This window comes from Drosophila miranda, chromosome 2 (genome assembly GCF_003369915.1).
Source record: "Drosophila miranda strain MSH22 chromosome 2, D.miranda_PacBio2.1, whole genome shotgun sequence".
Lineage (NCBI taxonomy): Eukaryota > Metazoa > Arthropoda > Insecta > Diptera > Drosophilidae > Drosophila > Drosophila miranda.
This window is the reverse complement of record NC_046675.1, coordinates 11,118,621-11,133,618: the sequence shown is the minus strand read 5'-3', so window position 1 is coordinate 11,133,618 and position 14,998 is coordinate 11,118,621. Positions and strand designations below refer to the sequence as shown.

General features: G+C 45.8%; 3 protein-coding genes and 1 long non-coding RNA gene across 6 annotated transcripts; 2 read left to right on the top strand and 2 right to left on the bottom strand.

The window, feature by feature from the left end:
- Window positions 1-340: 340 nt before the first annotated feature.
- On the bottom strand, window positions 341-2,012 carry LOC108155655 (suppressor of fused homolog). Its single transcript, XM_017286608.2, has one exon. It carries the CDS (start codon window positions 1,944-1,946, stop codon window positions 504-506), a length of 1,443 nt encoding a protein of 480 aa, XP_017142097.1. The 5' UTR covers window positions 1,947-2,012; the 3' UTR covers window positions 341-503.
- A 227-nt stretch (window positions 2,013-2,239) lies between these two features.
- Window positions 2,240-4,741, top strand: LOC108155657 (actin-related protein 1). The gene is made up of 5 exons (XM_017286609.2): window positions 2,240-2,380; window positions 3,143-3,207; window positions 3,280-3,454; window positions 3,518-4,216; window positions 4,276-4,741. The coding sequence occupies exons 1-5, from the start codon at window positions 2,333-2,335 to the stop codon at window positions 4,417-4,419; spliced, it is 1,131 nt and encodes a 376-aa protein (XP_017142098.1). The 5' UTR covers window positions 2,240-2,332; the 3' UTR covers window positions 4,420-4,741.
- LOC117186910 lies at window positions 4,433-7,237 on the bottom strand. Of its 3 annotated transcripts, none has more exons than XR_004471761.1 (3): window positions 7,148-7,237; window positions 6,809-6,985; window positions 4,433-6,698 (listed from the first exon to the last, which is right to left on the bottom strand). It is a non-coding gene; the product is annotated as an uncharacterized LOC117186910 (long non-coding RNA). The 3 variants fall into 3 exon arrangements; XR_004471760.1 differs by lacking the exon at window positions 7,148-7,237 and adding an exon at window positions 7,051-7,138; XR_004471762.1 differs by lacking the exon at window positions 7,148-7,237 and adding an exon at window positions 7,067-7,113.
- Window positions 7,235-14,852, top strand: LOC108155654 (EH domain-containing protein 1). Its single transcript, XM_017286606.2, has 4 exons — window positions 7,235-7,319; window positions 8,265-9,481; window positions 13,930-14,103; window positions 14,168-14,852. Exons 1-4 carry the CDS (start codon window positions 7,294-7,296, stop codon window positions 14,371-14,373), a joined length of 1,623 nt encoding a protein of 540 aa, XP_017142095.2. The 5' UTR covers window positions 7,235-7,293; the 3' UTR covers window positions 14,374-14,852.
- The last annotated feature ends 146 nt before the right edge of the window (window positions 14,853-14,998 follow it).

The window sequence follows — 14,998 nt, the reverse complement described above, 5'->3', positions numbered from 1 at the left end:
GTCTCCAAAGGCGGACAAATCACATGATCGACGGACAACCGGTGTCTATTCAATTTGGCCGCAACGGAATCGAAAAAGGCCTCTAATTGATCAATTCCCAGAATTAGAAACTGAAGCATCTCGGGTGGACCACAGAGGCCACTGCGCAGTGCCGTCAATTGGGAGGTGACGTTGACTTCGGCAACTCTAAAGTGGGCATATCCGTTGCCGTCAAAAGAAAACCCGGCGTCCGATGCCTCTTCACAGGCGCTCAACAAGTTGAACCCAACTGACTCATCCGGGGAATTGTTATGTTCCCTCCTGGCGCTTTAGCTGGATCAAAAGCACGTACAACAGTGGCTTCGGGTACGAGTATATGAATATATTTTGACTGGACTCCGGCTGGGAGCAAAGGCCACATGTATTAGACACAAATATACAATATAAAACTTACGTGTTAGTGGAAGAAGATTTTTTTCAATTAATTTATGATAATAATACTAACTCCTAGTAGCTCGCCGGTTTCACATGCTCTGTGGAACTGCATCAAGGGACATCGCTGTGACTGAAGCTGAGGCTGTGACCCCTGGGGCTATGGGAAGAATGGACTCCGGTTGGTCCAGAATCAGCCTCAGGTTCTTGTCGGGCCAGTCGAACTGCAGGCGTTGTGTCAGCTCGGTGTTCTCGTCCAGATTTGCATTGCGGAAGTCATCCATCATGCGCGGCACGAGATCATTTGGTATAAGCACCTGAATCCAATAGCCCAAAACGCCGTATGGCTCATGGACGCTGACAGCGGCTCCTGTTACCGTCTCCGCTACCAGAGTCAGGGCCAGATGCTGCGCCTTGAAGGTGAAGTGCCGGCCGTGCCGTATGCGGTCCTTGATGGCCAGCAGCAAGTACTTGGCCACAGTTGGGGCCAAGGTAATTTCGATGCCATCCAGGGAAATGCAGTCCGGTGCCTGGGGCTGAAAGTCAAGGGGACAGGACTTGTGCAGGGAATTGCTGCTGAGGGACATCGATTGGGGAAAGCTCGGTTCCTCCCGCTTCATTTGCGACTCCGTCATCGGGCGGTTGTTCTCCTCGGTGGCACACCGTTCACTGAGGGACTGGAAATCGACCTCCTGCTTGACTATGGTCGGCTTCGTTTCCTTAAAAGTGAAATCTGCATTAATTCCAGCCAAGTCGGAGCCCTGCTTCTCGAGGTCGTCTTGCAGATTGATCAACGTCTCGGGAAACAGCTCAAACACACTCATTGTTCGTTCCATGTTTGTAACCAGCCACTCGCCGCCTGTCTGGATATCCTCGCGCAGGAAATTCAAAACCCCGCGCCCGTTCCAGCGCGAAGCTTGCTCCAGCTCGTGCTCAAAGACGCCAACAATCTGACAAAAGTCAACGGTGCCAAACGGTGTCTCGATGCAGCCCAGCTGAGGATCCTGTGCGACCAGCAGACTCTGCAGCATGGAGTTTTCGCTGCCATCCAGACTCTTGCGCCAGGGTATGTTGTCGCCAAAACACAAGCCGTTGCCCGTTTGGAAACAGTACCGGCCAATGGCTTGGAGCAGATTGGCTGGCCATGTGGGAGGCCGAAGGGGCTTCTCCGGACACTCCTGTTCCTGTTGCAGCTCAGCCTCCGTCTTTGCCAGCCGGAACGTCAGCTCAAATCCCATCCCCGACCGATGCGACTGCTCCTCCTGCAGATGGACACGCTCGTCGCCGTGCAGGTCGCTGAGCCCAAAACTGATGTAGTGCCAATGCGGGGGGACATTCTTCTCTGCATCTCCTTTGTTGTTGTACATACTGATGTAGTCCAGCGGATCCTGACCTCCCAACCAGTACTTCAGCAGCGTGGTCACCTGCAGGGGATTCGGCTGGTCGGGATACACCTGGAAGAGGTGATCTATGATGGCCTTCAGCCCAGGAGGCGGCTTTACGTCCGGTTTTTTATCTAAATTTGATGCAGACATTGCATTAATAATATGAAACAATAATAATACTGGAGATGGGTGCAAAATATCGCTCCAGTGAATGGGTCACTGGGAGGGGACAAAAGTAAATAGATGTCACACTAAAGTAATACACCTGTAGCAGTTTTTATATGCTTCATAAAGTAATAGAATAAATTTCTTAGCTATTTATGCTTTAATTCTCACAAATGCTCAAATTAGTTATCTCGATGAAAATATATACGAGAGATAGCAGTGAGTAACAGTGACAAATATTCTTAAAAATATTTGCTACCCAGCTTGACAGGGCTGTTCGATAACGATAAACCAGCCTATCGTTCGACCACAAATATCTGCAACTAACTCTATTTATTAGAAAATTTTGCAAATTTTTATAGACGCACAAAATGGAGCCTTATGATGTCGTAGTAAACCAGCCCGTCGTCATAGATAACGTAAGTTCACAGTAGCACATAAATCGTAGAACCTAGGGACGCCGTACTTGCAATTTCCTGCGATTTACAAACCAACAGTGACATCACCTGCCCGTCCCTTTGTCAGTAAGCTTTTTCAAGCCGTATTCAGATGGTGGCAACTATGACTAATGCGAGAAACATATTTGGACAACATAGGATTTTGTTTTATTTGCACAACTACAATTTTGATTGCCAGTTCGTCATTATCCTTTGACTCCACTGATTTTCTGCATGCATGTGTTCTTACAAGTTTGTGTGTATGTGTCGGCTGCTTTATCGTACGAAGGACGTGGCAGTGAATCTGCTGTTGCGCCTTCTGGAAGCCCTTGCCCAAACTCATGTCCGTGCCATATTCAATGGGAAACATCTGCGGCCTACTATCGTCCTGAACCCATGTGATCGGCATGTTCGTCAAATCATTTTTGACACCGCGTCTTTCTGTGGATGTGAAGATCTTTGGACGTATCAATTTGTTATGGGGGTCCCGGTAATAGTCCCTGTATTTCTGGCACTCCAAGTAGAATGAGTCCACCCTATGCAGATCCTGGTCGTTTATAATCGACAGTTTTTTATTCATGGCAGCGAATCTAAGCGTTGTTTCCTTGCGTAATTTCTGGCAACTTCCAGAACTCTGGAAAACATGGCAACTTACAAGAAAAAATTAAAAAAATTAATCAAGAACTTGAATTTTATAGTTGATTGTGAACTGACTAATTTTAATAAACATATATCTGTTTCCAGGGCTCCGGTGTTATCAAAGCCGGCTTTGCTGGTGAGCACATTCCAAAATGCAGGTTCCCCAATTAGTGAGTACAAAACAAAAGTCCAGTCCGAACGATGTAAAAGAGAAAAATTGATTGATTTGTGTTTTCCCGTAGCATTGGCAGACCCAAGCATATTCGGGTAATGGCTGGTGCCCTGGAGGGCGACATATTCGTTGGTCCCAAGGCGGAGGAGCATCGCGGTCTGCTCAGCATACGGTATCCCATGGAGCACGGTATTGTGACGGACTGGAACGATATGGAGCGAATATGGAGTTACATTTATAGCAAAGTAAGATCCATTCAAGTCGGTCGCTTTGGCATACCAAGCTAAGCTTCACATCCATTTGTTTAGGAACAACTAGCCACCTTCACGGAAGATCATCCAGTACTGCTCACAGAGGCTCCACTAAATCCACGCCGCAACCGTGAAAAGACTGCCGAATTCTTCTTTGAAAGCATCAATGCTCCTGCGCTGTTTGTGTCAATGCAGGCGGTCCTCAGTCTGTATGCCACAGGAAGAGTGACTGGCGTCGTGCTGGACTCCGGTGACGGTGTGACCCATGCGGTTCCCATCTATGAGGGATTCGCCATGCCACACAGTATTATGCGTGTGGACATTGCCGGTCGGGATGTGACGCGGTACCTGAAGACACTCATACGCCGGGAGGGCTTCAACTTTCGGTCCACCGCCGAGTTTGAGATTGTGCGTTCGATCAAGGAGAAGGTCTGCTACTTGGCCACCAACCCGCAGAAGGAAGAAACTGTGGAGACGGAAAAGTTTGCATACAAACTGCCCGATGGCAAGACCTTTGAGATCGGACCCGCACGCTTCCGGGCCCCAGAGGTGCTCTTCCGTCCGGACCTGCTGGGCGAGGAGTGCGAGGGCATACATGACGTTCTAATGTACTCCATAGAAAAGTCGGATATGGATCTCAGGAAAATGCTCTACCAGAACATTGTGCTCTCGGGTGGTTCAACTCTATTCAAGGGATTCGGCGATCGGCTGCTGTCTGAACTGAGAAAGCATTCAGCCAAGGATCTGAAAATCAGGGTAACTATATCAAATTGACATGCAAAATGGCTGGTGTTGACATGGCTTTTGTTCATTAGATTGCCGCCCCGCAAGAGCGTCTCTACTCCACATGGATGGGCGGCTCGATTCTGGCATCGCTTGATACCTTCAAGAAAATGTGGATATCGAAGCGGGAATACGAGGAAGAGGGCCACCGAGCCGTGCATAGAAAGACTTTTTAGTGTGTTTATTGACTTAAACGCTGTGTGTGAAAGGCTTATTAAAATCGATATCAAAACCCATGCGTCAGCTAACATCAAGTACCCGTAACCCGTAGCCCCAGAGATTCGAAGCAAATTGTGTGTGTATGTCTTACGCATAAAAGGGCGCAAAGTATTTAAAATGCTATTTATTGAAACTGCTTCTCAGCCTAGAAAATAAAGACCTAAAATTTATAAAAACCCTCCAGCTATCCATTACCGATTACCGATTGGCCCTCCATTGATTGTTCCGACAGATCGGTGGTAGCGGCTCGCTGAAAATAAATCAATAAATCCCATTTTACGACACTGAGCTCCTGCAATTAGTCAAGTCCCCGCGCGCCAAGCCAAGTCGAGGCAGAAACGCTCTCTCTCTACCGCGAGCAAAGAGAGCTCGCGTGCTCCAGTGGCTTCGCGGCGGGCACTCTCTTAGCTGGGAATCATTTCAGTTGGCTTTCAGTTGTTTAATCGTTTGGTTGTGTCGCCAGCCGTCTCCACGACAACGACGCTTCAGGTTTCCACAATTAGAGAAGACAATGAAATGAAACCCCGAACAGCTCGAATTGAAATGAATTTTGAGCTTTGTTGAATCAAGTGCACACCCGACAAAAGTGCAACGTTGTGTGACCGAAAACCAACAAAAAGCTAGTTAAAAGCGAAACCAAATAAAAAATCAGAATGGCTCAGGTTGTGGCTGGCGATGAGCGGGTCAACGAAACTGAGGTAAGTCTACAAATATTCCGTTGCTATTACGCATAAATCTCATTCACATACTCGGCCTTGATCTTCCACACATTCCTGTTTATAAATAATTTATAAATTTGTGTCTGTTTGAGGCTTGGAATGAGCTACCACATCCCATCTCCATTGGAATCCCTGCCATAGTAATTGTCATTATATTCTGCTGTTGCTGTTGTTGTTGTCTTTGTTCCGACTGTTGCCATTCGTGTTGCAATTAAATATGATGTATAATATACACGACTCGTTTGCCTCATGCACCTTAAATTCTGAACTGACTGACAAACTGTGCGAAAAAGTTCCAACTTCCGTCTGCTGTTTGTTTTCCCATATTGATTTTCTAATTTAAACACCAATGATAGATCTTATCCTTGGTGTATCATATATAAAACCATCATTTGCATGTAATTTGTAGTATGTTACACCTTTTTCCTTTGCAGAAATCCGTAAAATATGCCTGGCAGGTAATTCAGAACTAACTTCAAGCTAACGTTTTCTTTCGACTTCGAAGAAATCCATCCTTGCTCCCAATGTTGTCCCCCTTTTGGTTAATTATTTTGAGTAGATGATGTTCGATGTTCTCTGTTATCAGCACAGCACACGACTCGCCAGAAATTGCAAAGATAACGTATAACTATTGAATCGATCTACCAGAATCAGTCGTCAGTCTAAATTCAGCACTTGCTCTGAAAAAATGGTATCGTTCTTCGACAATGTATCTATCTATCCATCATGTTACATATTTAATAGTTTATACGCTTACGGTTGTAATTATAGTAAACTCTTCATCATTTTAGATGAAAGCCATGGACGCCAATCGGTATGCGACGAAGAAGACGATCGCCCAGGGCATGCTGGATATAGCACTGCTGACTGCCAATGCCTCCCAGTTGAAGTACATCCTCCAGGTGGGGGAACAGCATCAGTTTTACAAGCTGATGCTGATTCTCATCAGTCTGTCGATCGTGATGCAGGTGAGTTGTCGCTTTTCCTGCTCGGCATGGGGTAGTAACGGCCTCGTTCTTCACATGTCCTTAGATACTGTCGGGTGTCCTAAGCTTGTCGCTGAGTTTGTTGAGGGACTGCCGACTCCACCAGCCAGAGTTTCACCAATCGGCCAATGTTATTAATCATGTTCGCACTGCAATTGCGTTTTTCACAACGATGCTAAATCTCTTTATCTCGGCCTTTGATAGTCGTCTGCCCCCGCCGCAAGGCGATCTCCTGAATAACGTGAATTAGAGGGGGCCAATAAACATCTTTAGATTGATAGAAAAAAGCTTGATTTTTAACAATCTCAATATCCATTTTTGACAGCTATTGGTTGGAATTCTGTTTGTGGCCATCGGCGGTCTCAACATCAATCGGCAGAAAGATCAGACGGCGGCGATCATCTTGAACGATATCATATTGGTGGTGATATTCGTGATATCCGTTCTGAATGTAATTATTTCGGGTTTCGGCATTGAGTACTCGTCACAGCCGCTTAGACTCCTCGAACCGCATGCAAAGACACCTTAGAACTAAGAAAAATCCAACGATTAACTTGTAACATATTCTAACCATGTACTCTTTAAGATTTATAAGCAAATAAATAAATATATTGACAGATATGTATTTCAAACTTCTTTACCTTTACACGCAGGTGGCGGCTGGAATTTTGCTAGTCATTCAATCCCTTATCAGTATTCACAACTCGAAGGATCGATCTATTGGTTTCACCCTCAACCATTTTGTAGATGCCTTCATATTCTTCTCCGTGTTCTGTGACGTTATGAAGATGAATTTCGGCCTTGACCCGGCAATACCTCTGCAAAACAAAGACGACGTTGAGGTTTTTAATCCATAAAAAACTTTAAATCTGAGTAGGCTTACTTTCAAATTGTCATACCTGGCACTTTATAAATAACTATCAACTATAAATATCATTGAAATTTTAAATCTGCGTAGGCTTACTTTCAAATTGTCATACCTGGCACTTTATAAATAACTATCAACTATAAATATCATTGAAATTTTCCGAGTTTTAGGGATTCCGCATATTTTAAAGATCAAGTCTTTTTGGATATTAGTTATTATTCGTATAACATTAAAATAACTTTAAGGGCGGCTCTTCCGATGTCACGCCTTCAATCAGGAGATGGGTGAGCATAAGAATTGTCCCTACCTTCCTTAATTGTCCCTACCAAACATACATAATTATGCCATTTGGAGAAGATATACCCTGGTGCTAGTGGGTATACAAACGAATTTGCTGCGGACGGTCCCAGGGTCCCATTTAAAAAGGGGATCAAAAAGGATTTCGATCCAATTTCAAAATTCAATTCACATTAAGCGATAATAAAGTAGTCCACATATGCCAGAAATCGTAAAACTTATACACGCAGAATGTGAGAACACGTGTGCAGAAATCCTAATATATACCCATGCACACAAGTATACCCATCCATTAAAATACTTTGGAGCATAAACAAAACAAATAAGAAGACCCTGGGACCGTACGCAGCAAATTCGTTTGCGATATATTCGTTGTGTCCACTGTATGTTAAATGCCTATCGATGTTTTCAGAGATAAGCCGCGATAGATTCTTTTAGGAAGGGCTTTCTGTATATCTAGATTTACTTTGAATATCTTGGTTACATTGGCCGTGGGAACCATCAGATATAGCTTCGGGACATGGCTGATAGTAAAGAAAAAATTGATTGCCATTATAGAGAGTTATTCCAATTCATACCTACGATAGTTTCGATAGATTTCGCATCAGTATGATGTGGCCCGCCACTAGAAAAACATCGATAGTATCGAACGTGGCCATAAATTGACAATTGTTCCACCACTAATTTATACATTTTGAGTCCAAAAATAATACGTACGCGCCCGTGAATCATAGCCGCCAGCAGCCAGGCCAGCCAGCCCCTCGCCCAGCGCAAATAAATATAGTGTACATACAGATATATAAAAAATATTCGCGTAAATATTACACGTACTGTCGTCGTGTCGTGGCCAACCCCTGGATCCTATCTGTGCGCGCGACCCCGCATTATATTATTAGTTACTAATTGTTATTTCTGTGCACCAAAATGTTCAGTTTTCTGAAGCGCGAGCAGAAAAACCAGGAGGTAGTGGAAAATGTGATTGGCGAGCTGAAAAAGATCTATCGGAGCAAGCTGCTGCCCCTGGAGGAGCACTACCAGTTCCATGACTTTCACTCGCCCAAGCTGGAGGATCCGGACTTCGATGCGAAGCCAATGATACTGCTGGTGGGGCAGTACTCCACGGGCAAGACGACCTTCATTCGATACCTGTTGGAGCGAGACTTTCCCGGTATTCGGATTGGTCCAGAGCCCACCACAGATCGCTTCATTGCCGTGATGTACGACGACAAGGAGGGCGTCATACCCGGCAATGCCCTGGTGGTGGATCCCAAGAAACAGTTCCGTCCACTCTCCAAGTACGGCAATGCGTTCCTCAATCGTTTCCAGTGCTCCAGCGTGGCCTCGCCGGTGCTGAATGCCATCTCCATCGTGGACACACCCGGCATCTTGTCCGGCGAGAAGCAGCGCATCGACCGAGGCTACGACTTCACGGGGGTGCTGGAGTGGTTCGCGGAGCGCGTCGATCGGATCATCCTGCTGTTCGATGCCCACAAACTGGACATCTCCGACGAGTTCCGGCGCTCGATCGAGGCCCTCAAGGGCCACGACGACAAGATTCGCATCATCCTCAACAAGGCGGACATGATCGATCACCAGCAGCTGATGCGGGTCTATGGAGCGCTCATGTGGTCCCTGGGCAAAGTGCTGCAGACGCCGGAGGTGGCCCGCGTCTACATTGGCTCGTTCTGGGACCAGCCGCTGCGGTTTGATTCCAACCGCCGCCTGTTCGAGGATGAGGAACAGGATCTCTTCCGCGACCTGCAATCCCTGCCCCGCAACGCTGCCCTGCGCAAGCTGAACGATTTGATCAAGAGGGCGCGCCTGGCCAAGGTGCACGCCTTCATCATCGCCGAACTGCGCAAGGACATGCCCTCGGTGTTTGGCAAGGACAGCAAGAAGAAGGATCTGATCAAGAACCTGGGCCAGGTCTACGATCGCATTCAGCGCGAGCATTCGATATCGCCCGGCGACTTCCCAGACATTAAGAAAATGCAGGATGTCCTGCAGCATCAGGACTTTACCAAGTTCCACTCACTGAAGCCCCATCTCCTGGACATTGTCGACAACATGCTGGCCAAGGACATAGCGCGACTAATGGAAATGATACCCCAGGAAGAGATGACGCTCGTCAACGAACCGATCGTTAAGGGTAAGTGCCCCAGTCATCCATTCCCGGATTCCCGTTTTCCGATTCCCGATAATTTGCAGTTCGAGCAAAGTACAGCACAGCCCTCATTTAGCCTCCACTTTATCACATTCGTCACGCTTTAATTATCGCACTCTCTCTGGTGGGATTGCCCCCTTTCCTTTCCCTGCGATATATGCGATATATGGGATATATGGGATTTCCACAAGAATTTCACTGGTGTTTTTCCTTTCCCATAAGGCAAGGCAAGAGATTGCGCGTGCGCGAATGTTGTAGAGACAGAAAGAAATACCCCAAGTTAACCCAGTTAGCAAATAGTATGCCAAATTGCAATGGAAAACAAGTTTTGTTGCCAGAGAGACAGATACAGAGATACTTTAGAGACAGAGAGGAGAGACAGAGATACACTGAGAGTTAGAGCTGTATCTGATGGATACATGAACATCAGTCGAGGAAAGCCTCCCAAAAATGGGCATTCAAACACTCACTTTCCCATGTACAAGTATGCTCATCTTCCGAGAGTTTTCCCTGGCCCACATCCACATCGCAGCTTCCTATTTCTGTTTTGCGCGGTTATGCAATGTCTCGCATACGTCTATATATACGTATATACGTTTTTTATATTCATATACGAATAAATGTGTCCGTGCCTACTATATAAACAAAGCGATAAGCGCCCTCCCCAGAAACTGATAAGCAGCATAGACTCTGCTTTCGAGTTTAGTTGACACTCACGCACTTTTTTTTTGCTCTGTGCAAAATTAAATAGAACGAAGCCCTCCATCCCCTCAGTGCCACCGAGCTGGGGGTGGGGGGAGGGAAGCAAAAAGTGCACAGAGACACGTAGAAGTATTCCCCATCATATCTTGCTCAAATAGTGCAAAGCGATAAGCATTTAGCTGATGACTTGAAACTAGGCGAGGAGTACTGCGTGCATATGGGGCGTGGCACTCGCCCAATAATTATCAAAACAGGCCGCCGCTTTCGTCATTTCCTTTCCCCCTTGTTCCTTTTATTGATAACAGAGCAACCTACTGGCTGCCACATGATGTAAGCATTGGAAAATATCGATGGTAGCGCAAGGCTGTTGTCGGTTCCAATTGGAGTCCGACTGGCGGGCGGTGCATGACTCATCCGAAAACTAGGCGTACAGTTCGAGCACGATAAATATTTTACACTTGAGAGAGCGCCCCAGTGTTTGTATCAGATCTGATGGCAGCACCAGCAGCCAGACGCATCCAGGCAACCATGACGCCTATGACCACGCATTCCCATTCCCCATTCGAACTAAAACGCCCAGCAAAAGCATCAACTAAACGGGTGAAAGAGACGAAGGGGAGCTATGTTTTAATCAGAAACCAGACGCCTTGGCCTGCACACTTAAAAGGCGGCTATAATTCTATTCTACACATGAGCAATCTAATATTTTATTGAAAGGTAATTCCATTTGAAGCAAGCAAGCGAGCTGGCGACCGGTTTACTTTCGACCTGTGAACTTTGGTGTGTGTGCAGTGTGTGGGGCAGGCACCAGCCACCAGCCAACAGTTACAAACAGTTCAGGCGTAGAGTTCAAGGCCTAATTACACTTTCCACAGCTGGTTAGAGAGCACCTGTTCGTGTTCTCCCCATGAATGCGTTAGTGAGGCCAGTGGGCCAGTCGGAAAGTGGTTTGTTTTCCCCAACCTTATCGCGTTGCCAGGCACTGTTATACCTACAAAGGTAGATACATATAGACCCAGCAGTATAAAGAGTCTTCTGTTAGATAAAAATCAATGTAAGGCCAAGTCAGCATGCCATCATCGTTTCGTTCTCTTATCATCGCTGCCGGGTTCTAGCCACCTTAAAAAACTGAAAAACCTTTTGTAGCCATGTCTGCTCTAATTTCCGTTTATCTGTTAAGCAAATACGGGTCTAATCGTATGAAATTAAGTAATATTTATGAGACAGTGGACACTGGCAAGGCAGAAATATGTGTATATCCAAAAATAAAACCACAAATGGCTGGGCTACCTTTTGTCTGATATGCAACTAAATAGGAGGGAGAATCGATAATAAATAATTGCTTAAAAGGCAGGGCAATTAAAATAGAATAGTACTTATTATAATGCGGAATACAGCCTGCCTTTTAGGCGATGATAGGGTCTTATAGAAATGATTGTCTGCTGCATTAAGTCCCAGTGCGTCAAGCTGCTCAAACAAACCCCCAGATCGAGACCCACACCCAGACCCGCTCCCAGCTCCAGCTCCCTGGAAAGCCGAACCGGTTAGTGCCAGATGTACATATGTACGTGCCTATGTACATATGTATTTATGTACTTTTGATGGCGTTGGCAACCTGAGGCCGCGTATCAATTGGCCACTCTCCGAAAGCTGACTCGGGGCGTGTGGCATTAAGTGGATCATCCTCTGTCTAATGCGCAGAGCGACAGAAAGAAAGACGCTCGGGCGGAGGCGCTTGCATAGCAAACGAACTACAACTAAGTGCAGGAAGAAAGCATTTACCCGAGAGTTATTCCACAATAATATGGCCATTGTCTGTGGCGAAACTGAGATCTGCCAGTGTGGGGCTGATCTTTTCTGTTTGCCTGGGTCTGGGGGCCACTTGAGTGGGTGAGTGGTGATTTAATTCAACTATTAGCGCATTTCTCATGACCTTGTGCATTGGAATCTATGCGAATGCCAAAGAAAGTCCAAAAATGATCAACTGATGTCATGGGATGATTATTTCTGATTTCTGACTGAATGTGAACTGTTCATGTGTCATGCTCTCTCATCGATTGCCTTCTGCCCTCTCTGTCATCGAAATTACTTAATGTTGCTCCCCACACACACACACACACACCCAAGCAGTCGCACACTCACATGCAGATTCACATAAACATTCACTCGCAGAGTGTGAATGAACTCCTTGTGTATTATTACACCCAGAGACGAAGGCGTCGCGTTGCCAAAGGGAGCCAAGAATGCCTGATAAAACGAATCACGATCAAACAGCACGAAATCAAAGTCAAGAACGCATGAACTCTAATTTATTTCTAAATAAATGTCTTCGTTGTGTGTGTGGATCTCTGGCTCTCTCTCTCTCATTTAATGTATTGTTCGATTTTCCGTGCATTTCCGTTGCTTTGTTTTTGGGCACAAGTATTTCAATTACACAGCAAACAAGAAAGAGAGCGATAAAGAGTCAAACGACAGTGTTTTCTGATAGTCTCTGTCCACCCATAGAATAGTAATCACACATTCATTACGTTCAAAACTGATCAGGTTCCTATGACGATAGGGGGTTCGTCTTTAATTTGAGTCATTCTCCCCGACACCTGCTTACACCTCTGCTTATGAGGGCGGGGGGGGCATCACATGTTTAGCAATATGTCGCTAAATAGTTTATACACACACACACACACACAGCCACACACACTCATGACACGATCTTGCAGAAATAAGTTGTTCGCTTGCTTTCGTTCGTTCGTTCGTTTTTCGTTTTCGCCATTGGCACACTAATTTGTTGTAGTTTTGAGTTGATTTTTCCATGTCCCGAGCCGACTGTATACGCCCTGCTTTGTCACCCACTGTCGCACTGGGGAGATCATCGCGGAGATCTTCCATTGAACCCTTTGAAAATGTTCGTTCCCCGCTCTGTCAACGTTCTTTCTCTCTTTCTTGCATACCAAAAAGTGGACTCAGACGAGGATTTCGATCTGGCTGACGAGCCCGATAATGTCCTGAGCCCCAGCTCCCAGAGAGCACTGTTTGCGGATCGCTTTGATCGCTGGCTGCAGAACCTGCGCCAGCAGCAGCACCGGTTGTTCAGCAGTTGTACTAGTAGGGTGGGCCATGTCGAGAACGATAAAGAGATCGAGCCAGCAGCTGAGCCACAATCAGAGCCAGAGACAGAGCCAGAGACAGAACCAGAGAAGGAGCCAAATCCAGACCCTGAGGCAGGTTCAGAGCAGAAGGCAAAAGAAGAGCCAGAGCCAGAGGCAAATCCAGAGGCAGAGACAGGGACAGACATGGATGTAAGCACACACCTAGTTGTAGATCGTGGGGCCAGCAGCCTTCTCAATTCCAGTGTCTGACAACAAGACGCCGCAAATAAATTGAGCAACAGATCAAAAGTGGCAACTTCAAATAATGCAATGAAACGCCACTTGGCCGCATGCACCGCATGCAATCTCAATTGGTCGTCTGAATGCAGCATTCAGGGGCAATTGTTTGCTGTTAATGTAGGTAGGCAAAGTACGTTCTTAAGTCGGTCAGTCGGACCTCAATTGAAGCCAAAACGATCTGAAGGTTTTAATTGCTTCAAATTGAATGTACGAGTACGTGCACGGCGACGCACCGATCAGCTTAGACTACTTGCTTAATTAGTGCAAATTTATGTAGCCAGTCCCTCCTCCCCAGACTTGAATAGAACACGACCGAGCTGAAATAAACTTTTCTTTGGATTGCAGGTGGTGCCTTCGAGGGTGTCATCGACGACCACGTCTCACCGTTCGGCTACATGAAGGGCGAGGGCATAGATGCTGGCTACGGAGAACACGAATGGATTTGCAACAAGGAGAAATCACGCACAGACACCATCTTCAACGGTCTTAATCCGGTCGATGGCAAAATATCCGGTGCAAGTAAGTAGACTCGAGTGCCAATCCTTTCGGATGTTTTCTAATTGGGTCCTTTCTTCAATTACAGCTGCCAAGCAGGAGCTTATCAAATCGAAACTGCCCAACTCGGTGCTTAGTAAAATCTGGAAACTATCCGATGTCGATGGGGATGGCTTTCTGGACTCTGAGGAATTTGCGCTGGCTTTGCACTTAATCAATGTCAAGCTGGAAGGCTGTGAGCTACCCACAGTATTGCCGGAACACTTAGTACCACCGTCGAAGCGTTATGCCTAAATACATACCCTGTAATATAAAACACACGTACCGTACACACACACATCAATCGAACACGGCGGCCAGCCGGCCAACTCCCAAGATGCATGCACTCTGTTCGATTTCTGCCTTTTTATATTTACTATACTCGTACTCGTAATCGTACTCGCATACAACTGCGTCAACTGCTGGGTATTAAAACACACACACACAAACAAATGTTAATGCAAGCATTGCAAAAGAAACAAAACAAAAAAATATCAATCATAGATTCACAGAATTTAGGCAATGCCTACATCACATGCATATTTTTGAACAATCGACTGTAATGCAATGTAACGAAAGGATCGGATCGGATCAATACGATCTAGTAGAATTATACAAGAGAACTGTGTGTATATGCCCCAACACCATGTCGTTGTTGACTTAAGGAAAATATAATGAAGTGAGGAATAGAATTGTTCAATGCCAATAAAAACGCATGAAGTTAACGTGTAATCAATATTTAGGTTAAATGTCGATTGTGCAGCAGCTTGGAAGGTTTTCTAATTTTGCAAATGAACCACTTTTGATATACAATGAACATATTTTATATAGATATATACAATTCTAGAATGTGGGCCAATTATTTGCAATCTGATTTGTG

Excerpts from the sequence above, each read along its gene's own strand:
- LOC108155657 (XM_017286609.2), top strand. The coding sequence starts at position 2,333 with ATGGAGCCTTATGATGTCGTAGTAAACCAGCCCGTCGTCATAGATAAC. Across the intron at positions 2,381-3,142 it reads AGCCCGTCGTCATAGATAAC|GGCTCCGGTGTTATCAAAGC; the intron begins GTAAGTTCACAG and ends ATCTGTTTCCAG. Across the intron at positions 3,208-3,279 it reads AAATGCAGGTTCCCCAATTA|CATTGGCAGACCCAAGCATA; the intron begins GTGAGTACAAAA and ends GTTTTCCCGTAG.
- LOC108155655 (XM_017286608.2), bottom strand. The coding sequence starts at position 1,946 with ATGTCTGCATCAAATTTAGATAAAAAACCGGACGTAAAGCCGCCTCCT.
- LOC108155654 (XM_017286606.2), top strand. The coding sequence starts at position 7,294 with ATGTCACGCCTTCAATCAGGAGATGG. Across the intron at positions 7,320-8,264 it reads CGCCTTCAATCAGGAGATGG|TTTTCTGAAGCGCGAGCAGA; the intron begins GTGAGCATAAGA and ends CAAAATGTTCAG. Across the intron at positions 14,104-14,167 it reads TGGCAAAATATCCGGTGCAA|CTGCCAAGCAGGAGCTTATC; the intron begins GTAAGTAGACTC and ends CTTCAATTACAG.